Source organism: Ipomoea triloba, chromosome 15 (assembly GCF_003576645.1).
Source record: "Ipomoea triloba cultivar NCNSP0323 chromosome 15, ASM357664v1".
Taxonomy (NCBI): Eukaryota; Viridiplantae; Streptophyta; class Magnoliopsida; order Solanales; family Convolvulaceae; genus Ipomoea; species Ipomoea triloba.
The window spans coordinates 24,375,390-24,399,651 of record NC_044930.1 but is presented as its reverse complement, the minus strand read 5'-3'; the positions used below and the strand labels follow the sequence as shown (position 1 = coordinate 24,399,651).

General features: G+C 35.5%; 5 protein-coding genes across 7 annotated transcripts; 1 reads left to right on the top strand and 4 right to left on the bottom strand.

Annotated features, from left to right (window-relative positions):
• The first annotated feature begins 397 nt into the window (after nt 1-397).
• LOC116005908 (receptor-like protein 43) lies at nt 398-3,489 on the top strand. Its single transcript, XM_031246140.1, has 2 exons — nt 398-2,829; nt 3,315-3,489. The coding sequence occupies exons 1-2, from the start codon at nt 398-400 to the stop codon at nt 3,487-3,489; spliced, it is 2,607 nt and encodes an 868-aa protein (XP_031102000.1).
• Nucleotides 3,490-4,735: 1,246 nt separating this feature from the next.
• LOC116005579 (GATA transcription factor 12-like) lies at nt 4,736-6,151 on the bottom strand. Its single transcript, XM_031245807.1, has 2 exons — nt 5,870-6,151; nt 4,736-5,533 (listed from the first exon to the last, which is right to left on the bottom strand). Exons 1-2 carry the CDS (start codon nt 6,149-6,151, stop codon nt 4,736-4,738), a joined length of 1,080 nt encoding a protein of 359 aa, XP_031101667.1.
• Nucleotides 6,152-10,236: 4,085 nt separating this feature from the next.
• On the bottom strand, nt 10,237-11,519 carry LOC116007409. The gene has a single exon (XM_031248068.1). The coding sequence runs from the start codon at nt 11,505-11,507 to the stop codon at nt 10,950-10,952; it is 558 nt and encodes a 185-aa protein (XP_031103928.1). The 5' UTR covers nt 11,508-11,519; the 3' UTR covers nt 10,237-10,949.
• Nucleotides 11,520-17,120: 5,601 nt separating this feature from the next.
• Nucleotides 17,121-23,362, bottom strand: LOC116006595 (pectinesterase 31-like). 2 transcript variants are annotated; one of them, XM_031247028.1, is made up of 6 exons: nt 22,793-23,362; nt 22,606-22,710; nt 19,711-19,791; nt 18,907-19,094; nt 18,095-18,268; nt 17,121-17,501 (listed from the first exon to the last, which is right to left on the bottom strand). In XM_031247028.1, exons 1-6 carry the CDS (start codon nt 23,033-23,035, stop codon nt 17,339-17,341), a joined length of 954 nt encoding a protein of 317 aa, XP_031102888.1. In that variant the 5' UTR covers nt 23,036-23,362; the 3' UTR covers nt 17,121-17,338. The 2 variants fall into 2 exon arrangements, with proteins under 2 accessions (XP_031102888.1, XP_031102889.1); XM_031247029.1 differs by having other exon boundaries at nt 19,711-19,788; nt 22,793-23,361.
• LOC116006593 (phenolic glucoside malonyltransferase 1-like) lies at nt 20,334-22,585 on the bottom strand. 2 transcript variants are annotated; one of them, XM_031247027.1, is made up of 2 exons: nt 21,740-22,585; nt 20,334-21,616 (listed from the first exon to the last, which is right to left on the bottom strand). In XM_031247027.1, the coding sequence occupies exons 1-2, from the start codon at nt 22,077-22,079 to the stop codon at nt 20,709-20,711; spliced, it is 1,248 nt and encodes a 415-aa protein (XP_031102887.1). In that variant the 5' UTR covers nt 22,080-22,585; the 3' UTR covers nt 20,334-20,708. The 2 variants fall into 2 exon arrangements, with proteins under 2 accessions (XP_031102887.1, XP_031102886.1); XM_031247026.1 differs by having other exon boundaries at nt 20,334-22,584.
• Nucleotides 23,363-24,262: the final 900 nt, after the last annotated feature.

Genomic DNA, 24,262 nt, shown 5'->3' with positions numbered 1-24,262 from the left:
TAATATGTTTTTTGAAACACTTATAATTTTTTATATGGTAGTATATGTTCTATATTTTTCTAAGATCATCCATTTATAATGAAAACAGAGGTTTAATCACACTACATAGTAGTTGGTGAACATAATATGTTAATTGTAGTAATTGTAACAAGTACATAATTGTTGTAATAGATACATACTTTATTAATCACCAACAGGTACATAATATGTTAATTGTAGTAGGATAGTAATTACATAACTTATTATATTTGGATATTATTTTGAATCAGAGTATGCATGAAATTGGCCAATGGTATAACAATTGCTAGTAATCATCCACTCCCACTTGTATAAATTGCTATTGAAACCACCCCCAAACAACAACACTATCGTCTAACAAGAAACTACAAAGATAATTATGACCTCTTCGCCAAGAACAATCTGTTTTCTTCTTCATATTATTCTTCTCTTTACACTACCTTGGGAGACAACATCATCAGAAAGAACACAGGGAAGAGCCCTTGTGGAGTGGAAGAACACCTTATCCAATACCGATGATTTTCTTCGTTCATGGTCCATTGCAAACCTTGACAACATTTGCTGGAACTGGACAGGCATCAATTGCACCAATGCTGGAGCTGTTAATGAGATAAAGCTGGAAAATTTAAACCTCTCAGGTACACTTAAAAGCTTTGATTTCATTTCATTTCCAAACCTCACCCGTTTTAGCCTCTATAACAACACCTTTACTGGCTCAATTCCATACGCTATTGCTAATCTCTCTCTGCTAGTTAACTTGGACCTCGGTTGGAACCATTTTGTAAATGCTATACCAACCGAGATTGGAAGGTTAACAAAGCTCGAGTTCTTGAACCTTGCGGTTAACAATCTCAATGGTACTATTCCCTCCCAAATAAGACACCTTCAACACCTCCAATTACTCTCCCTATATTCAAATTCTTTGACTGGCCAAATTCCAGAAGAAATTTTCTCCAATTTGAGTAGGCTTCAGTATTTCAATTGTGGGAGGAATCAATTCCAAGGACCATTGCCATCAAATCTATTCAAACTATCTCGTATTGAAGTAATTAAACTGGGTGAAACCCATTTCTTCCATTCAATTCCTCCTACAATTGGAAATCTAAGTTCACTAAGGCTCCTTGATCTCGGTCGCAACATGTTGCAAGGAAATATTCCTGGAACGGTTTGTAACCTTAACCATCTTGAAGTTATTGACTTGTACGAAAATAGTTTGGATGGCGTAATTCCACAGTGCTTGGGAAATATAACCTCACTAAGATATCTTTCTCTCAATTCCAATATCTTACGAGGCGGTATTCCAGCAACGCTGTGCAATCTTAACTCTCTTGAAGGTGTCTCATTATCCAACAATAGTTTGGGAGGTCAAATCCCGCAATGTCTGGGGAATGTAACATCATTAAGATATCTTTTTCTCCGCTCCAACATGCTGCAAGGAAATATTCCTAGAGTACTGTGCAACCTCCACTCCCTTGAAGGGTTAATTTTATCCAACAACAGTTTGGGAGGTCCAATTCCACAATGTCTAGGAAAATTGAAAGCTTTGAGAACTTTGCTAGTTTCTCAAAACCAGCTTCATGGCACCATACCTCAAACTCTGAAACTTGGGAATGCCACAAATCAAATAACAAATTCCAGTTTAATTTCTGGAATAGAGTTAGGGTTGTGCGGTTTGAGTTCCTTGAGATTTCTTGATTTATCTAACAACAATTTGCATGGTCCACTACCTCAGTGTTTAGGGAATTTCAGTCGGAAACTTGAGGTTATAAATTTTGCTGATAATCAACTTCAGGGAACTATTCCAGAAACATGGACAAAAAGAAATAACTTGTTGTATTTCAATTTGAAGGGCAATCACTTAGAAGGACCATTGCCTCAAAGCTTGAAAAATTGCAACTTTCTCGAAATTCTAAATCTCGGGAACAACAAGATAGTTGATACGTTCCCATGCTGGTCAGATGCTCTTCGCGAATTGCGTGTTCTTGTCTTGAGATCTAATCAGTTCCACGGTGAAATATGCAATACTTCTAATACTAGATTCCCGTTCCCAAAGTTGTATATATTTGACATTTCACACAATGAGTTCACAGGTCCTTTGCCAAGACATTATATGGAGAATTTTGAAGCCATGAAGCATAAAAATAATGGTGAAATATTAGAATATAATGATGTGTCAAGCTTAGTGTTGAAAGGAAATGATTTCTTAACAGGCCCAGGGTGGAATAATAGGAGTGATTTATTAATAAGCCTAGTGTGGAAAGGGAATGAGGTTCCACTGCCACACTATGATCTCTACACAAGCCTTGATTTATCCAACAACAACTTTAATGGTGAGATTCCAAGATCTTTAGGAAAGCTTCATTTTATTGTGAATCTCAATCTATCACACAATCAGCTTGCTGGTTATATTCCATCATCACTGGGAAATCTAACTAATCTTCAGATACTCGATCTCTCATCAAACAAACTAGTGGGTGAGATTCCAGAAGAACTTGCAAGATCGTTGACATTTCTTTCAAAATTCAATCTTTCTTATAATCATCTTTCTGGTCATATACCTAATGGCCCTCAGTTCGACACATTTAGCAACGATTCCTATTTGGGAAACGCGGCTCTATGTGGATTTCCATTAACTTTACAATGCCAAGACAAAGGTGAAGGGCATGCATCATCAGACACAGAGGATTCGCAAAGTTTTTGGATTGGATTTGGTTGGCAAAGTGTTGTTGTTGGATATAGTTGCGGCATGCCATTTGGTATTGCTCTAGGATATTTCATGTTTAAGTATGGAAAACCACGATGGTTTATAAGGTTAGTACTTGGGCGCTAATAGCTCAATAATCTTGGAGAGCAATATGTTTCTCTTATTGTATGGTTGTGATTTTCATTATTGTACCTTTTATTGGTTTTGATGTTATCATTTTCTTGTCATAGACTCATAGTTGTGTAATTGTAATGTGTAGTTAAATTTCTGTTGATCTATTAATTACAAGGCGTCAAACCAATCAACTAAAACGCTAATAAGCTCATATAACATTTCATACAAAGAAAAAACTACATGAATTTTTTGTTTGCTTTTTATGTCATGTTAAAATATGTAATTATCTATTTTATTTGAATCAAAACTTTAAATTATTAGTGAAAATGTAGACCCCGCAATTCGTGTATAGGAGTTTTTTTACGGGCACAGACACGATAAAGCTAAACAAGGACACAACACGTTAAAATGAAGCACATGGTTCTTCTAGTCCCTTCAGATCATGGAATATACTGTGGAACCTGGACCTGCCTCCCAGGTTGAAGAACTTCATGTGGCAAGCTGCGAAAGGTATTCTCCCTACCAGAGTGAAACTTCGGTCGAGAGGCGTAGAGGTGGATCCATTGTGTTTAATTTGTGGCGAAGAGGAGGAAACAGATGTGCACACCTTACTTAATTGTCGTGGTATTGCTAAGTCTGGTCTGCTCCCTTGACCGCTCTTTGCCACAAACCCCAGCCTCTCTGAGTGAATGGGTGCACAAGTTATTTACCTCAGTAGAAAAGAAGGATTTAACTGCGACAGCCTTCAAATTGTACTCCATCTGGCATGGGCGAAATCTACTTCTTTGGCATAACAAATCCCCTATCATACGTGAAATACAAACAGAAGCAGAAGCCTAGTTTTCTGTGTGGTGTTGTTGTCTCCGCAAGGCACCTTCGTAGCAACTATAAATGGAAAACTTGTTGGAGCTCTGGACCCTCACATGGCAGAGATTATATATGGCATGTCGTGAGGCACTCTCATGGCTAAAGAATCACAGTCTCGCCACAGCCATACTACAATCAGATTGTGCCAATGCAGTTTCTGTTTTAATCCAAAGGCACAAAGACTTATCCTATACAAACTTCTTCATCATCATGCAATGTTATAGTTTCATCTCTCTACTTTTAATCAATCTTTTATTTTCACATTAGGAGATCAACGAACCTGAATGCTCATGCATTGGCTAAGGCAACAGGTTCCAAATTCCCAATCTATCTCATTTCTGGGAAACTACTCATGCATGAGCTAACTCGTTATTTTTGTGTTCGATTTTATATCGTGTTAAAAAGTTGTATCTATAATTGCCAGGTCAATAAAAATTTATAGTTATTATATTATATATTATAGTTATTTAATTTTTAACATATATCCCTATCAACGAATTTAATAAAAACAAACCTGAACGAAAGTAAACATAAATATTTCAAATATTAAAAATAAATATGGTCATAAAAAAAAAAAAAAACGAAACAAAAGTAGCATTATAGTGTATGCATGCATGGGACTAGTAAAAGTTTACTTACTTATTCCTGGACAAAATAAAACTGACAATTACATCAAAAAATCAAAGAATAAACCTTTAATGAATAACTACCTAGGAAGGATTTGGCCTAAAGATTTTGCCAATTTTTATGGCAAATTAAACTTAAAAGAAATTATTTACGAGATATAAGATCTTATAACATATTATATTCTCTACTTGTATTGTTCTCTCTGCTTTATATTACTCTCTCGTATTTCATTCGCAGTGGGCTGGATGGAATCTCCTAAGTGTTCCAGCTTCCACTGTTGTACCGCAAAAAAAATGGTTCTCAAATGAAATATTGAAATAAGCTACTAAAAATTGAATAACTTATGGGAATCTATTGTCCTAGAAAATGAACCTAAGAAATACTAGTTTGGGTGGGTCTCTCTCACTAGATTAGCTGTCGATAATCGGGCCCCACATGTTGATGAATCAAGTAATCATTGGCATTGGATACATCAAACATCATGTTTTGATGAAGGAATTGTGGTTGTTGATGTTGGGCCCGAAGGAGTTCTTTTTGCCTCCTGATCTCCAGGACTTTCCGGTGGGAATTGGAGTGTTTGGCGAGGACAAACGTCGGGCTGGATGCGGGCCGATACTCGGGCACGAGCCGGCCCGACTTGTACCTCACACCGCAAGCGTTGCAGAGCGTTTTCGGGCCCATGGGCCCGGTTCGCCATTGCGGCGTCTTGTCCGTGTCGCAGTGGAGACACCTCCGGCCCTCGCTGTTGTTGCTCAAGGCAGCGGCGGCCCCGGCCCCGCCACTGGCGGAACTTTCCTTCTTTTTCATTGTCGCTTTCATCCTCTTTCGGGGGTGGTTCAAGGCAATGTCAGACTCTGAGGATGAGGAAATGGTGGGTGTGGGCATGATCGCAGTGGCAGTGGTGATGGTGGTGGTGGAAGTGGTATTGGTTGTCGGGCCCGAGACAGCCAAGATTCTTGACGTCCAATTCCCGGGCGCGACGCGCGAGCGCTTGCTACGCGCCTTCGCCGGGATGGACACGTCGGGCCTGAACATGGGCACTGCATTTACCCGGGTGTTGTCGGGCTGGACTATTTGAGCTTCAGAAGCTTCGTCATTTCGGGCCTTGATTCCTGATATAAGCTGCATCTTCTCCATGTCTTCACTCGAAAACGGTTCCTCAACGATGTTCGACAGCCACTCCAGCTCAGCCAAATCATCGTACTGTGACAAACAACACTTTTCAATCCCATTTTCCTAAGACAAAACAAAAACTATACCCGCAACCAGCCTGCCAAGCTAGTTAGACTATTAACTTGCCAATACAATGTTACAAATTTGATTCCTAAAGTTTATAGCCTATTATTGGCCTTTCAGGTTAACCCAGCCAGCTATAAACAACCTAGAATCACATGACAAAGTTTACCCAATGCACACCCTATAATGATTGTGAATTTTTCTCGTCATTCCAAAAAGCAAAATTTAACACATCACATTTATGCCACTCGACTACTAGACCTAGCCCGGCCCGACAAATATTGCGCGGAGAAAATGAATTACCGGAACGGAGAAGTCACTGGAAAACTGCCCGTCCAAGAGGTGGTGGCAAGTCATTTCGCCGGAGAAGGAGGAGTTGCAGGAGTTTTCGAGGGCGGTGACGGTGGAGGAATCCCCGGTGGCCTCGAGTGCCCCGCCGTCAGTGACGGCCACCAAGCCGTCGTCATTGGGCAAGTCCAAGAGCTCCTCCACGATAAAATTATCCCCATTCTTCTCCAGCACCCGCTTGTCCGGCGAGAACTCCCCCTCGTAGTAACCGCCGTGGAAGAATTCCGGCGTTTCCATAAACAGTTTTCCGGCCAGCACGTAAAATGGATAACAGAAAAAACTTACTAACCAAAGAAGGAGAGACAAAGGAGGAGAAGAGAGAAGTAAAGCTTTTTTTTTTTTCTTTTTTAATTTTAATATTTCTTTTTTTAAATTATATTTGTTTTGGAAGAGAGAGAAATAGAGGGTTTAGTTCAGTTTAGCGTTTGACGAGGGGACAAAGCGGATAGCTTAAATGTTGGACGTTGACGAGGAAAAATATGGCTTCAAAAAGACCTAGATATGTGGGTTTAATTTTCGTAATTTCGGAATAAAAATAAAAATAAAAATGGAATAATTAAATATTGGATATACTGTCCTAACTCCTTCTGACTCGAACAAAGAGTTGACATGTTCAAATCAGTTATATATCCATCGTTACTTGCAAGCTAAGCTCCAACGTTAGTACTACTCATATAAATTCACCGTACAAAAACTTCTGTACGAGAAAAACACAATCTACGATATTTCATCAATAAACTACACTTCATAACCCCAATACTCAACAAAATTCTAAATCCAACAAGAATCTCCAATCGCCCTTCATTATTTTTTAGTACAAAAAGTTTTGTACGACAAAAAACACTATCTGTGAATGAGGACCTGAATATTCATTCATTTCTAAACTAGATTTGGGATCTCCGTTTTTAGTACAATGAAAAATATTTTGTCGTTATAACTAATAATCTGTGCAGATTCATGTTAGAACTTTGCATGGTCGCATCGGTCCTCTTTTGTTTTGGAAAACAAGAATTCATTACTTAGTTACGGTTTGAGAACAACGAGTTACAAATAAAGGGGAGGGCTCGCTAGAGATTCACTCCACACAAAGTGACATATAGAATTGGCTTACCAGGCTATGAAATGGGTTGTCTGGTTCGCGATTCGATTAACAAAAGATAGAAATGCACAAGCAATGGAATTCAACATTTCTTTCGGAGAGTGTCGGGCCTCCTTGATTATTTGATGTATAATGTATGGAAGTACGCAAAATTGTACTATGTACCATATATATAAGGTTTTACAACAACATGCAATTGCAAGTAGTAACTGACTGTATTAGACGTCTTCTAGCTATCTGTTCGTTTTACACTTTTTCTAAGTATTATAAGTTATAGCGACCGCCTCAATTATATTGGGAAGACCTTAATGGATTGAGATCGTCTGGCCTAAATCATTACCAATGATTTGATGACCTCAATGTGCTAGAGTCAGCAGCAGATGGGCAATTAATTCAATTATTCTATCACCTAGTGTACATATTGGCTTAGTTTGAACGTTTGACAAGGCTAAAAAAGATATATATCTTTGGTTATTTTTGTCAAATAAATTTAAAAATTTTCACTTTATTCATGCTATATAATATAGTGTAAATAATGTAATAACTAACTATGGGCACATCATATCAAAACCATCTTATTAGTTACAAATTTCCTATATATGTAAAGGTTGTAACAATGATTTATAGCTGTGCATTCTAAGTAGTTCAGTATTTTACATTAAAACTCATATCAATTCATCGAACAAAAAGTTCTGTACAAAGTAAAACACAATATGTGAAGCTTCTGTTGGGAAAAAATGCAAATTAAAGTCAAAGTCAAAATCCCTTTTTTTCCTTTCTCTCATCCTTTATCCCTAATCATTAGTTGGATTTATTTTCACCACATGTTGATGAGTGATCAGATCTATTGTTATAGCATGTGGTTTATATTCACTTGAATTATACTATTTAAGAGAGAACATAATAAGTTCAAGAAAAAGGTTGTAGGATGTTTTTCTTGTCCCTTTAATTTATTACTCTGAGTATGATGTGTAACTTCCAATTCTTACTCTGGGTGTACATATGGAAACGAGATTATTGTGTTAATCTCTGAGGGTGATGCCATTATTGTGAGTTGCATCAGTAGTGACGAATTCACTTCTATTACAATATTATAGGAGCGAATTCCATGCCGATAATGGTGAATTTGATATCCCGTCCTATCGTGCAGAAGACACTTGTCATTTTGCTATGATGTTCAAGTCAGCACAGTAAAGACACTAGTTGGTTTATGTTTCAAATATTCAGAAATTTGGGAATACAAAATATGATGGTATTGTCGCAATGTGAACATCCATTGTTGCATTTTATATTACTTTTTAATCACCAAAAAATTATCTGACCTACATGCAAAGCTAAGTATCACATATTATTAGTTTATGCATTCCAAATTAGCTAATGGAATGAATTTAACATGCCAAATTTAACTTGAGATTATGGGTGGTAACTAAGAAGTTCTTTTAAGAGAAGTTTTACTATTTTGCAACAAATTAAACATAGAATTCACATCTCTAACAACATGGATGAAGTTTATGTAGCTCCAAGAATACCTGTAGTAGATTTGAAGAAAGGACTCATCTTCATAGGTATTAAGTTGAAAGGTTTTATATCTTAGATTTACAACTCCAAGAATTAAACAATGGTTAGAAAAATAAATATATAGTTGCTCTTTGTGTGTGATATGCTTTGATTCGAAGAATTCATTTGCTAGGTTTGATGTGGAGAAATTAGTTTGACTAACAAAATTGAACTTTACTTTTTCTATTGATGAATTAGCTTAAAATATGGTGAAGACGGAAAGACATTTGGACTACACGTTGGTGTATTTACTTTTAAAGTTGGCTTTGATCCTACCTATTACTTTTAGAAAGAGTATTCTTTGTTATGAATTTAATAAAGACATCTTTACACAACCAGGCAAGTGATGATTTATTAAATAGTTGCTTAGTGTCATATGTTGAAAAAGATGCTTTTGTTGATCAAACTTCTAATGAAGTAATTTTACAATGATTTCAAAATATGATAGCGTAAATATGATAGTGTAGAGGAGTATTATTCCATAGTTCAACATAAATATTGTACTCTAATTTACAATAATGTATTTTATACATAAAACTATATTATTTGTATTTCATATTTGGTCAAAGACTAGCACTCTAAAAGTAGTTCCTACTCACAAGTTTCTTTGTTTGGATGCTAAGACATATATATACTAGTCAAAGACTCAAAGACTAGCACTCTAAAATATAGTTTAATATTTATTCAATAAACTAAAATATATAGTACAATTCAGAATTCATTAATCTTTACTACACATGTTAAAAGTTAATTATTTAATCTATAATTTTAACAATATAATTTAATAAGTTTCATCAAGTTGATACTGTATCAGATATTTAAATGCCTAAATTAAAAATAAAAATAAAACAGACAATTCTATTATTATTATTATTATTATTATTATTATTATTATTATTATTATTATTATTATTATTATTATTATTACAACTTTTTGTATTAAATATTATAAAGTGTTGATGCCCTTCTTAGCTTGTTAACTTGAGACTAGAATTGACATCCAATAGTAATATATGAAAGGCAACTGTATTATTTTCACAAATATTTCTTTTGTGTATATATACACAATCGAGAGAGTTGGAGGTTGAATATTCATATTTTAACCTAATAAAGTCAAAAGTCAGTACCTCAAATATCTCTTTTTTGCTTATTAAAAAACTAAATAAATAATTCACTTTCTACATTATGGCAATGATTATGGAATATGATATTCTGCACCACTCTTTACCTTATTTGAGCCAATAAATTCAATCTTAGAAATAGATTATGAATTATTCACAATTAATAATTACAAAACATAATCATAATTAACAGAATTAATTAAAGATATTAATGCTCTCAATAGGTTGGGAAAGTAGTTATAAACAGACACAGCATTGTAATAGAGTCAGTAGTACTCAAAAAACATATCAATGCTCAATAGGATGAAGATAAAGTAAATGAATGAAAATAAGCTAGTTAGAAAACATGTCAATTTTTTTAAAACTATATTATTCTAATGGAATGAATTAAACATACCATACCATACCAAATTTAATAGATGAAATAATGATTAGAATAGTGATTTCAATCTTTAAATTATGCTGTAACGATTTTTAAATCGTGATTGCACATTTATACAAAAAGCAAGAAACAAACGTGCTAATGACCTTACATTACAATTTCATTTCACTATGATATGCTGATATATATGCATGTGTATGTAAAGTACGAGTTGATTTCAACTTTTGATCTCTCGACTATCGCATCTTTAACCAATCTAAGACTAATTAGATTTGATCGGTCTTCCCGTATATGATCTTTTCGTACTGAACACCATTCTAATCAAAGACTAACACTCTAAAGAGTTAACACCAGTTGGGGTCCTATGAGTATAGTGGTATCGCCACGTTTAGCCCTAAATTTTCAATTTAACCGTACCACCCGTATGTGATCCTTCAACTTTCAAATTTAACCAATCGTGATCCTTCCCTTAGTTTAAGTAAGGGCAAAGTTAGAATCCGATTAAAATTTTGAAAGTTGAAAGGCAATGGGTGGTTCAGTTGAAAGTTGAAGGAACAAAGGCGGTTAAATTTGAAAATTGAAAGACCATGAGTGGTTAAATTGAAAGTGGCACCGCCACGTTTAATCCTAAATTTTTAATTTAACCACCCGTGGTCCTTTAACTTTCAAATTTAAGCAATTGTGGTCCTTCCCTTAGTTTAAGTAAAGGCAAAGTTAAAATCTGATTAAAAATTTAAAAGTTGAAACATGAGGGATGATTAATTTGAAAGTTGACGGACCAAGGGAGGATCGTTAAATTTAAAAATTGATGAAGAACCATGACTGATTAAATTGAAAGTTTAGAACTAAACGTGTCAAAATTAAACCTAGTTGAGTCTATTTTTGAAGATAATCCTTGGCAATAATGGCTGGAATACAACTTGAACTCCTGGCAATCCCACCTTTGTGATGAGACATTGGATTATCTCTAGGGCTGAGAGACTTACCTCTGCTATTCTTCAACACCTCTCTCATGGCCTGAGCTTGGCAAAGCACAGGGAAAGCTCTCCCAACCCTATTGAAACTCACACAAGCATTCATGTGCTCTTGCAAAGCCTCCTCTCTCTTCCCGCCGTTCTTCTCCATCTCCATCTTCACCGCCTCCGAGCACAGCCCGCACACCATCTTTCCGGCGAACTTCTCCCTCACGCACCGAACGTACTCCGCCGTGCACTCCTCCGACATCCCGCAGCACTCGCACTTGGCCTCCTCGGCTACCTCCGGTATCGGAGGAAGAGCGCCGGCGGCTGGAGGGTCCGGTGCCGTGAGTTCGAACGACATGTCGGAGATTGTTCTCCGGAGGGTCTCCATGGACAGCCTTGGAGGCTTTTTGCTGGCGGTGGCGTTGCTTGAGTGATGGGTTTTTCCGACGGGTGGTTCTCTGTTAGTCTCCATGGAGGGTTTCTGCTTTCTAGTGGAAAAGATGAGAAAAAAGATCTTGAAGAGTGGGGAATATATACTTACGCGTGTAGTCATATATATATATATATATATATATATATATATATATATATATATATAAAGTCAGGAAAGATCCTAAAATCAAATCTTATGCATCTATGTAATAATTTAATGGTCTAGATTGATTTAAGATATTAATTAAGTTAAGTGTGTGTGAACGGTGATTGAATGTGTGTGAACGGTGATTGAATGTGTGCGAACGATGATTAAATGTGTGCGAACGTGATGGGTGTGTCAAACAATCTAGAACATTAAAAATTTTTAGATTGATATACAAGATTTGATCTCAAAATATTTTAATGGTCTAGATTGATTAAGATTTCAAGTTGAAGTGTGTAGATTAAATGTGTGCAAACAGTGTATGTGTGTCAATCAATCTAGACCATTAAAAACTATTTATTGGATGCACAAAATCTAATCTCACAATCTTACCTAAACAAGTAATCTCATTGGAACCCTACCCTGCGGTTGTATGGTGATCAATGCTATTTAAAAAATTCTAAACTGATGCACATTAAGTTTCTAATCTACGCACCTTAAGTTTGATTAACATAAATATGACTTTGTAGAGAAAATCTTATAAAGAATAATATTGGTTGTGTTTTGGAATTAAAAAAAAAAATTGATGCACCTTAAGAAGGAAAGCAATGCACCTTAAAAAGAGAAACAACGCACCTTAAGAAGAAAAATCACGTACCTTAAGCTTTAGGTTCACTCACGTTAAGTTTCAACACTCACACACCTTAAGTATACAAACCACGCACCTTAATCACACATATCACGCACCTTAAGCTTCAGATTGACTCACCTTAAGCATACAAACCACGCACCTTAATCACACATATCACGCGCCTTAAGCTTCAGATTGACTCACCTTAAGCAAAAAAATCACGCGCCTTAAGCAAAACAATCGCGCACTTTAAGCAGAAAAACCACACACCTTAAGTACAAAAATCACATACCTTAAGTTTCAAGAACTACTCACCTTAAAGTCTTAAACACAACCCGCGCGCCTTAAGCACAAATATCACACACCTTAAATTTGATATAGATACAAAAATTACCAAATTGTCACCACGCTTTATTATTATTTTTTTTTGATAATCTTGAACGTTAATTTAAGCAAGATCCATGGCTCAAATTTAATCGCACAACCGCACGGGAAACACCCAACCACACAAGAACTGAATTATATGTGTGTGTATACTGATTTAAATGCGAACCATGCTTAGTAGGATCAGTGTGATTCACCATTAGGTATGGAAAAATGTATTACACAGTGTTTGAAATGCACCACACCTAATGGTGCATTTCCGAACATTTTTTGATACATTTATGCGTACTTAATGGTGAGTGATCGCACGGTCGCACGGAAAGTTATGTCCGCACGTGAACCTGACCATATATATATAATTGCATCTTAAACTTGTAATTAATTATAATAATAAAAATACCAAGCTATTTTATTAATCCAATAATAATATAAAATATAAAGCATTATATTATAAGAGCGTTTCTCTATTATTTATTTATAAATGTGCTTATAGAATTGTGCATTGTGCTTGCTCACTGAAAAAAAAAAAATAATAATAATAATAATAAACCGCTTCCACAAAAGTTGAAATTGAAATTTTTTAATTTCTAGTCAATTATCTGACTAACTTGGCTTAAAAATTGTCTTCAATCTAATAGCTAACCAAATATAAGCAAGAATCAACATTTTTAATTTAGTGTTAGCGGATATTTTCAAGGACACATAAATTACAAAAATATGATCTCTTTAGCAACAAAAATATTGATAATTGATATATTTTTTAAAATAATAAATATGTGACTACTATGTGAGTAATAAATTTTAATCATATATAACTGATAAATACATTATTACAAAAATTAAATACAACACTGCCAAACTTTAGAACTATATCACTTACAAGTTACAAATCGAAATGACTCTCAAAGGTTGAAAGTGGGTGGGTGGAATCAATATATGGGAAAAAAGGAGATTCTTTTAGAAAGTGGGGTGGGTGAAATTATATGTTTTTGTGTTCTCTGTGAACTAAAATACCGTTCACGGACAGCCGTTCCGATCCGACCATACATTGTTGCCTCTTTTATGGGATATTTTGTTTTCTTAATTTGGTCTTTCTTTGAGTGGAAGGAAACACATCAACAAATTTTGTTATATATATGATGGCCATGTTTGGCAAACCTAGCTGAAAAGGTAGCTGAAAGCTGAAAAGTAGCTGAAAATTGAAAAGCTATAAGTTCGAAGCTGAAATCTGAAGAGCTGTTAAGCTAGCTGTTATGCTTAAAAGTGTTTGGTAAAATTAGCTTTTTGATAAACTGATAAATGTAAAAAGACTAAAAAGGACATTTTCATACGGTTTAAATAATTTTAAATTTAAATAGGTTTGTTTGTATATTAAAATATAAAATAATGAAATCAATATATGTGATTAAAATATAAAGTAAGAACATGTATTTGAAAATATATAAAGTAAAAAAAAATGTTTATAATTCATAAGATTAGTTCATATAAAAATTAATGTTCAAACACAAATGTCAAACTGAAATTACAACCAAACATAATGAAAAGAAAATGTCAAAAGAGTTTTAATTGAAAGGGGTAAAGGATGTCATTTATTTAAAATAATAAGGATAAAGATGGAAAAAAGTTAAAAAGCTACTAGCTTATTTTTGAAAAGCTACCCCAAGTAGCGTTTCAAAATAAGCTCTTATTTTAAGCTACTAGCTTATTTTGGGAACATTACCAAACAGAGCTTATAGCTTATTAGTAGCTTAAAATAAGCTATAAGCTCCTAAATAAGTTCTGCCAAACAGAGTCGATGTTTTCTTTGGTTTTATTATTTTCTTTTCCACATAAAATAAAGAATATATTAATGCATATTAAAAAAAATACATAAAGAAACATCACGAGAATATAAAATATAATGAATATTGGTAGAAAATAGAGCGAAGTTGGTTGGACTATTGACTGGGCCGGGTAACTACATGTTTCAAGTTTGACTCTCAGTAAGAACGGTCTATTGTCGTTCTTGTTTTTGACCGGGTCAGCTATGGGCTAGCCAAGCTAGTGTATTTTTTTTGTGGTTCTTTGATGGATAGGATTACAAAATAGGGTTTATTCCGTGCACACCCTCGGGTAATGACTGCGGTTTCTCTTTCTCTTGTCATCCAAAAAAATAGATTGGGTGAAAAATAAAATGAAAAAAGAAAAGGTGACGTAACTTTAAACATGATCACTTCACATGAATCTTGGACATTGTTAGTAGTGAGGGAAACAAAAGTAGTGACAAGGGTGCATTCATTTTGTTTACCAAACCTAAATTTGGCTGTTCGAATTATCTTAAAGGCATAACTTTCTTATGACTTATTATTGTGATACCTTAAAGCCTTATTTATTAATCATCTTTCACATATATACTTTAATGATGTTCAATTAATAAAGATGTATATATGCATAAGAAATATATCTTGAGTTGGTTTAAAACATATATAACATCATATTTCATGTGATGATAATGTAAGGGCTTTTGATTCACTGCTTTTGGTACCAGAAATGGAATCACATGATCACAATTTTGTCTGGCCACCTAGCTAGTTGTTATCAATAGATTCTAAGGAGACCAAAGGATACCCAAAAAATAAAATAAAATAAAAATGCTACTTAATTTTTACTAAAATTCATCTCTATTATATTCTTCAGTTCAAACCAAATATATCCAATCATATCATATATTATAATATATTATATTCCTTGTTTGGTAGGCAGAGTATGGAATACTTTTAATTTGCTCTTAAAAAAACAAAACAATATTGCGTCAAAGCACCCTTGAAGAAAATGAAAATTGAATTTGAAATCTGAAATAGAGTTTCAATGGAAGTTTTTTTTGGCACAACAAAAGCTATTCATATATTCTCCTTTTCCTTTTAATTTTCACTATTTTCTATTTTACTTAATTATAACGAACCTAGCTTCTCCATTAATTAATTGTTACTTCTCCAGCAACAACTTGTCAAAAAGTGATATCCAATTCATTCATGGTACTGTGGTTTACAGTTCCACAGCTGTTTCTTTCCGATGTAGTTCACATGAAAAGTTGTTCACGAGATATTTAAAAAGTGTACATTTAATTTGAAAGAAAAAACAAGAAAAAAAAAAGATTTTAGTTAATTGGTGCACTGCTTTAAGATTCTTTTTTTTTTTTTTTTTGGTACGTCTGAGGGATCCACAGGTCCCAAGATTAGTAGATTCTTCTCATGGCTACGCCTCTAACGTCTTTCTCAAACAAGGTCTTGATTCTTTCCAGGGTTGCTCTAGAGTCCAGAATCATCCACCAGTTCATAGATTGGCCAAGATTGGCCAAATAATTAGAGCATTGATTCCCTTCACGAAGAACATGAATGAAGTTAATGTCCTCGATCTGGTTCATGATGGTTCTAAAGTCAGTGATTAACGTGTCAGCTTCTAGTCGAGACTCGCTCTCTTTTCAAATGGCTTGGAGCACAGACTCCGAGTCAATCTCAACCACAATTCTATGCAACCCACGGTTTATGACGAGGTTGAGCCCCTCTCTCAAGCCCCAGAGTTCCGCAATGAAAATTAAGCATGATAAATGCATATTGCATCTTGTGGAAACATGATAAATTTATTCGTCCAAAGGCGCACCAATCAATCCAAATAAATTAAGAGACTTTTCATCCCTAGGCATAGCAATCAATCCAAAATAAATTAAGAGACTTTTCTTTGCTAGTAGCAGCATAATACAAGGTTAGGCACTAATGTACAAGCATTTTGAAACCTGTAAGTCAATTGAGATAAATCTCACAATTTACCTCACAAATTTGTTGTAGACGGGTAATTTTAGATGAATTATATCTCCATTACATATATGCATGGTTCGGTAAGATGGATTATATATGATTGTGACTTGAGATTACAAACGCCATTCTTGGCTTAAAGTAACGTTAAAAAAAAAAAATAATAATAATAATAATAATAATAAATAAATAAATAAAAACCATTGGTTAGAATTGCATAAAAAATTTTGTACTACATTTTCAAACCACCTAAATATAGTTAGAAAATAAAAATTTGTGTATAAAATTAACTTTTTAAATCACTTTAAGTATCTAAAAAAATTACGATCAGTAATACTGGTAACCTAAAAAGATAAGTCAAAAATTTAAACAATAAAGTTAACAATGACAACCATTCAACCAATAGTTGCCAGCATTTCCGACCACATGATGATCGGAAATAAAACAAAAATAACAATAATTGCCAAACAATATTTCAACAACCATAACCATTTTAATCAATTGAAGGCAAATGTTTTTGCTGAAAAGCATTTGTTTCTACCAAAAGGTATAGAAACCATATCTCTGGGTTTTTTGTTCGTAGAGCTCTGCTCACGATTACAAATTAATTTTTATAATTTTTTCTTTCCTCCTCTTTTTCTTCTTTGTTTTTTTTTCCTTCTGTTTCTTAAATTTTGATTTTTACACACCCAAATGGACAAATAATGTCTTTTAAGTTTAATCTAAAATTAATGGCTTGGATCCTCACAAGTCACATTATAACATTTTGATCTATCATCATGTCTTACAATCATCATGGCTACTACCAAACATACATATACTGATATACACAACAAGAGTCATAAATAGCAGGAACAAGAGTTAATCTATAATAGATAAGGGCATTATGACTTGAAGATGCTTACAGATATTGCATGGATTTAGGCTGAATATGGTATGCGCAAAGCCATTCTCTGAGCCAACCAAGGCCTTTGAGGGTCTGGGTCAATGAAACCATGCATCAGGAATTGTTCAGCTTCTTGGCTCAATAGTTCTCTGGTCCATGTCACGCGCTTTTCAGGGCAACTTCCAGGCCCATAACACCTGTAAGAGTTTCAGTACCAAGCAATTGAACTATTTGACCGAGCACAACTCAATAAGAGTTTGATTCATGTACAATGTTGCAAAAGGCGCTAAGCGCTAGTTGGGTGCCCGGGAGGAGCCTAGCACCTAGAGCGCCTAAGCAGTACCTAGACAACTGAGTAATCCGAGTATATCATCTCCACTTTTCCCACTCAGGAGTAGGAGTTGTTAAACTGTTGTAATTCCCCAAACTAATCAATTGCATATGTTAGAATCGATAGTGTTAGATGGTTAATTGAGAACATGGCTGGATAAATATAGAAGAGGAGTAGCCGAGCAGGCAAAATAAACCACACGGCCGAGTTGGGCACCGACTCGGTCGAGTTAGGCGCCCGACTCGGCCGAGTTAGGCACTCAACTCGCCCGAGTTAGGCACTCAACTCGCCCGAGTCGACCAGTAAGTCGGTCAACCGACTAAAAGCCGCCCAGGGCTGAAATCGCCTTGGCCTAGGGGCGCCTAGCGCCTAGGTGGCCGCCAATGCCGATTTTTACAACACTGTTCATGTATCAGAATCCATTTTACCCAGACTGGGTTAAGGAATATGAAGGCTGACCTGTACTCGAAAAAACAAGCTGTTTTCTCATTCTCAGTATTGCCCCAGTTATTCCATCCATCCTGTTTAATGCAAGCGTCCATGTATGTATATGCAAAAACCACCCTCCCAAAAGGTCCCCATGGTCGTCCAAGATGAGTGAATGATGTCCCACCATTACCGGTGATCACACATCTGCAATGCCAGAGAGAATGTCATCTGAAAAACAACATATAAACTCAAAGCAAAAAATTGGAGAAATCAGAAAGAAAGTAACGATTGAGAAGAATGATTTTATGTAAATTTGTTGCACTAAGGGATGCAGGTCACTTGCATCATGATCTAAAACATGTCTCAAAAACTGAAGTTCTAGAATTCAAGTGCCTTTGCATAAACGTTAAATGCACACAAGGTCTTCTTCGTTGTTTACCTCTCCTCTGTGGTTTACGAGCTATTATACAGGAGCAGGGTTTACGCATACCCAATGCACGCACAGCCATGGAAAGTGGCTGTGGGTTTCCCTCATCATCCAAATGCATAGCAGGTGACTTGTTTTACCTTCTGTTATTTTATTTTATTTTATTTCCCATGTATGTTTCTCTGCAATTATAACTTTACTAATTACTTATGTATATCCCACAAGTTCAATGTGGAAAAATAGTATTATTAGCCTCTAAACTTTACCCCCCAAGCCCCTCTCTGGTATGAGCATCCTCTTCAATAGATGGACAAAGCTAGGCAGTCTTGGATAATTAGAGTACCTCTTTAGAAATCTCAATGATATATATCAAACACAAATGCATGTAAAAATGTTGAAGCTGATGACAACAAACCTCAAGAATACGTAGCCGGTCGTCTCTTGAGGAGATTTCCTGCTCTGCGCAGTAATAAAGCCAGCCGATTTACAGTGGATATGACAATGCTCCAAAAGTGCAGTGCTATTCCCAAAAATAAAATCTACACTGCCTTCTATATAGCAATCTTTCAAGTACTGTTTGCCATGATGCAAATACAAGGTGTCCTGCAGTAGTTTTTATCACAAGGAAAATTTACTTAGCTAGATACAAAAATCATTAACAGAGCAAATAAATTTCAACTAAAGTCCCACAATTTAGCCAACACCTCAAAATTCAGTAAATCGCACTGTTGCAAAAATCCCGCCTAGGCGCTAAGCGCTAGTCGGCTGCCTAGCGTATCACCATAATCGGTGGTCTAGGTGGCCTCCTAAGGCGCCGACTAGGTCTCCTAGGCACTGACCAGGTCGTCTAGTCGGCCACTCGACCGATAGCTATTGTTCCCTTCTTTTTTAAATGGGTTATTTCACTCGTTTTGAGCGAAATAACCCTAAATTGTTCAAACTATTTTGGTATTTAATTTTTTTTAGGTTAATATTTAATATTTTAGTATTAACTATTAAAGCATTAAATAGTTTATAATTATCAAGTCTTAAAAAATTTAAAAAAAATTTAAACAAATTTTTTAAAAAATAAAAATAAAATAAAAAATACACGGGCGCCTAGGGGCCGATTCGAGGAACGCCTAGCGATTTTCAACCATGGGTAATCCCAGATTTCAACACCAGGTGCATATGCTCTTTCCTACCAATAATGATGACAACAATAATGCAGCAATAATACCTGCCATCCAAGAAATCTGCAATTGTAAAAGGCACATCTATCAGCTGTCACTCTGATTGCAACTGCCTGCCCTGATCCCTGCTTAAAATTTCTTAGGCCACATTAAATTAATTGTTTGCTCTTGTAATACTATAAATCATAATCTTTATAATGAATAAATAAAAAGGTGAAAGAAAAATGGGCAGAATATATTCTTCATATCTCAAGTAGAGAATTAGAGATAATACAATATAAGACATTACTTTGAAAAAAGAATATCCAGACCTTAGATAGAGTCTTAACACACTACATATACTGTGAGTAGAAGAGAAAATACCCAATTAATGAAAATGGTGATATTCCAAATATTTGCACTTAAATTTAATATTTTTAAACATTTTAATGAGCAATTACCCCAGTTGAGACCTCAGAGTGAGGAAGAAGTCAATAATACAGCTAAACCTACTAGAAGTAGATGAATATATTATATATAAAACAAGTCACATATGCATAATATTTATAATATCATTGTTGGGAGAGAAAATTCATAACTCAGCCAAAGTTCATTAATTCAGTCTAACCATATCCAGACAAGGGAAGAAGGTTTCAGTAAATTGACAACAAATATAAAACTATGGCAATTATTTTGGTAGGGCCATGCCAGCTATACTAATACACTGGATGATGTGTGAATGGTGTTAGGTGGCTTTCCAAGTGATATCTATCTACTATGTATCTGAATGCTAAACAGAACTTAAGGACTCAAGTGTTAGGTTCATATCCACAGCCACCCCCCCTAATATATTAGGATAAACACATTTTACTTTTTTTTCCTTTTAACATTGAGACAACTAACAATCCACATCACTCAATTTCTGGAGGCCAATGCTAGAACAATTCATATAATTTCAAAGAGAAAACAATTCTGAGCGTCTAAATTAGCAGAATTTGAAAATTGTAATAGGAAACAAAGATTTTTTTTTCTAGAACATTGGGGACAAAAGGAACTCCGAAAAACCCTAGAAGTTTCTAAGACCATCAGCAAAGATGGTAGAAAAAGCATCCATTTTAGTTCTAGGCATTGCCAAGCCAATCTCAACATCACCTTCAGAATCCCTGCCCTTGCAAATAGACATAAGATTACCACCATCTATAGTAACAAATTCCACCTTCTCCGGCTTTCCCCACCCGAAATCTGCAGCATATATATCTAGCCTTGGATATCCAGCAACTGCAACTACCCGCTGTGGGTCTGATATTTTAAGCTCTGATAACCAGACTTCCCTATTCAAAATCCACTCCTGATCAGTTACTCTTTCCTGAATTGTTTCTCCGATCAATTCAGCAGCAGTTAAAAAACCTTCACTTCCAACTAATATTCCATGCTTTGATTTCACAAAGCAGCGTACTAAACAATTTCCAAAGTAACTAGCTGGAAGCGGTGGGTTCAAGCGACTCCTACAATCGGCTACACAACTGAAATATTCCATTTTGTTATCTTCCGATTGCTCCCCTATCGCCACCCTTGCTTTCACCAAGCTAGTCCATACATAAGCACATGTTACGGTGAAGGCTGATATATGAACTTCTCTTGCTCTTTGTCTGGCTGCTACTAAATTCTTGAGCTTTTCAATGTCTCTCCACCGCATGATATACGTAGCCCGAACCTTATTGATTCGAGGGGGTGAAATTTCAGCTTCAGATAGTTCAACCTTAGCAACTTTCTTCATTTCTTCAAACATTAGATCCCTTACCCCATAGGGGTCGTTGACTATTGATCGGTCATAAAATTGGGCAGATCTCTCTGCTATGAATTCTAAATCTCCACCTAGTTTGCTGATCATAGCCCACGCCCTAGCAAAGCTCATCATCGTGTTTCCATCCCCAGCAACATGGTGATGAGTAGTGCCAATACATAAGCCAAAGCCTGGAAAAAGTGTCACTTGAACAGCTAAGACGGGGACTACTATCTGTGCACCCCCTATATGTTTTTCTTCTGTTAATCTAGGTACAAAAGGGTAAAAGTCATTCACATCACGCGGATGATTACCTATAAGTGAATTGAAGTCATCACCAGACTCTGCGAAGGTGATAGAAACAGAGTCCCCAGGCATGTAACGTAGCTCAGGCTTGGTGCAAGAATCTGAAGGAGAAACCAAGTTGCCGGCCAGGGGAAGAAAGTATGTGAGGGTTAGGGAGAGGGAGCTTACTAGTTTTGGGCATATGGTCTCAATGAAAGTATCCCTGGAAATGGGAAGCCTGTAGAACAGCAGGCGTCGCATGATCCGGTAGAGAAACAGCCATGGCATGTCAAATAAGGTTAGGGGGAGTGACATCTCAGTGGCGTTACCTGCCGGTGCCACTTGAACACGGCTGATCACAGTTGCCATTGAAGAAGATTGGAAAGTGGACACCAGATAACTATTGTCAAAATTTTTAAGAGTTTCTGGCTCAAATGGTAAGGGAAAGCATAGGCCTATCCTTAGAGAATGTATTTTATATCAATCAATGCAAGTTAGTCAAATTAATTAATTCACAAGTAGTTCATTAAAATAAAGGTTTGTTCAAATGTCTTATATATTATTTTTATTATATTCTTAAACTTATTATAATTAATTGGATTGATTTTATCTTAACTTTTTTTTTGAAATAGAGAAATTCATTAATTCAAACCAAAGTATGAGGGACCACAATCCGCTCCTAACGTACAGACATAGAACATGATTATATTTACAACCAAAAAGTGTACGTTTAATCTTTTAACTATTGGTACTTTTCCAAATGTCATCTTCTAATCCTTATCCTCCTTACTGAATCGATCCAACAAAGCTTAGAAATACACGTTGATTGACTATTTCAATGATGCAAAAGTTTTAGCTGAGATCTTTGCGATTTACCGAAAAGAAGAAGTTTTACCTGAGGAGCAGAGTTCTCAAAAGTAATATTCTCAGCAATAAAATCTTCTCCTTCCACTATTGTGCTCCCGCACCCAAATGTCCCAGTTCCGATCACTCTCGGCGTCTATTTACAATAGATTCATCAGGAAAACAACATATATGATTTAATTAAAATTTTAATTAAAAAGGATAGAGAGGGAACGCACCTGATGGTGATCGATTTTGGTGGCGGTGTTATTCCAGGAGAGGACGGTGTCCTCGGGGCGGAGACCGGCGAGAGTGATGAGGTTTTTGGTCTTGGGAACATACACCGGCTGTCTGTATACGCCGGGAGCGATGGTGATCACAGTGCGAGAAGCGTTGCGGAGCGGCACGGAGTCGATCGCCTCCTGCACCGTCCGGTAATCCCCACTCCCGTCCTGCGCAACCCTCACTATCCTTCGAGACATCTCCACGATTAAATTCGATGTGCGGCGCCGGCGGAGACGAAAACGGAGAGAATCTCGGGGAGCATATGTAGCGGCAGGTTTGCTGCAATGGCGGACGGAAGAGATGATACGTGGAATGAGGATGAGATGCTGCTCCGCATGGAATCTAACCGCTTTGGAATCTGGATAGTCCGCTTTTCTCAACGGTGCTTCATAAAATGGTATCCAGAAATCAGAATCAGCCCAGAAAATTGAAACCCGAGAGAAACTGAGCTCAATATCAAAATCTGAAATTCTGAATTTTCAGTTCAGAATCTATGGCATTGGAAAACGGAGCATTATTGTGTAGAACACAGTTAACTATAAATAAAAACTAGTACATTATTTTATATGCTGTCAAATAATAAATATTCAATATACAAATAATATATTTTTAATATATTAAAAATATACTCGTATCTTATCTATACTTACTATATATAAAAGCAATATCCTCCTCTAAAATTTTCCCGCCCAAACGTAGGGGTATTTTAGTAATATGCAAATTATTATTATAGAATAATATTAATTATTGGTTGTAATTCATTATTAATAATTATGGTAATGGTAATTATTATGATAGAATTTAATTGTAATTAGTTATTAATAATTATAGTAATTATTAAAAATTAACGTAGTAATTAATAATTTAAAATAGCCAAAGTGCAGCAATTGACATAGTAATTAATAATTTAAAATTGACGTATCTTTTTTGACCTATATTAACATAGTAATTTGTCTGCTATTATGTTATTAGTATTGGGGATTAAAAATTTCATTTAAAATTAATAATTTAATATGTTAAGTAATTAATTACTTTCCTTTTGACAAAATTAACAAATTTATAATTGTCACCCTTTCTACCTATAAATACAAAGAATTGTTGATTTTGGAAATCATAAGTCTTCAACTTTTGCACTGTCTGTTTCTTCTTCCCATTCTCGATATGTGAAAATATATATTGGCTTCTCTCTCATTTTCTTCTATCATCGCACTGTAAATAGAATGGATTGGAGTTGCATCCATTATAATATCGATTACAATATCACTTTACAATATCGATTTTATGATAATATTATTTGTTGTAGCACAAGATTGCTTTTGTTTTAATACTTTGACGTTAGTCTCAATGTTTATATACTTTGATTTATGTATGTGTATGAAATATTTGTCGCAGTATGAACACATGGCGTTGCTGGAGTTGCTAAA

Bases quoted from the DNA above. Each gene is read 5' to 3' on its own strand.
- LOC116007409 (XM_031248068.1), bottom strand. From the start codon at position 11,507: ATGGAGACTAACAGAGAACCACCCGTCGGAAAAACCCATCACTCAAGC.
- LOC116005908 (XM_031246140.1), top strand. From the start codon at position 398: ATGACCTCTTCGCCAAGAACAATCTGTTTTCTTCTTCATATTATTCTT. The intron at 2,830-3,314 runs GTTAGTACTTGG...CCTGCCTCCCAG, and splicing joins AAACCACGATGGTTTATAAG to GTTGAAGAACTTCATGTGGC.
- LOC116006595 (XM_031247028.1), bottom strand. From the start codon at position 23,035: ATGTCTCGAAGGATAGTGAGGGTTGCGCAGGACGGGAGTGGGGATTAC. The intron at 19,792-22,605 runs GTAAAACTTCTT...AGAAATTTTAAG, and splicing joins TTGAGAACTCTGCTCCTCAG to CAGGGATCAGGGCAGGCAGT. The intron at 19,095-19,710 runs GTATTATTGCTG...AAACTACTGCAG, and splicing joins GCAGATTTCTTGGATGGCAG to GACACCTTGTATTTGCATCA.
- LOC116005579 (XM_031245807.1), bottom strand. From the start codon at position 6,151: ATGGAAACGCCGGAATTCTTCCACGGCGGTTACTACGAGGGGGAGTTC. The intron at 5,534-5,869 runs GTAATTCATTTT...TGTTTGTCACAG, and splicing joins CCAGTGACTTCTCCGTTCCG to TACGATGATTTGGCTGAGCT.
- LOC116006593 (XM_031247026.1), bottom strand. From the start codon at position 22,079: ATGGCAACTGTGATCAGCCGTGTTCAAGTGGCACCGGCAGGTAACGCC.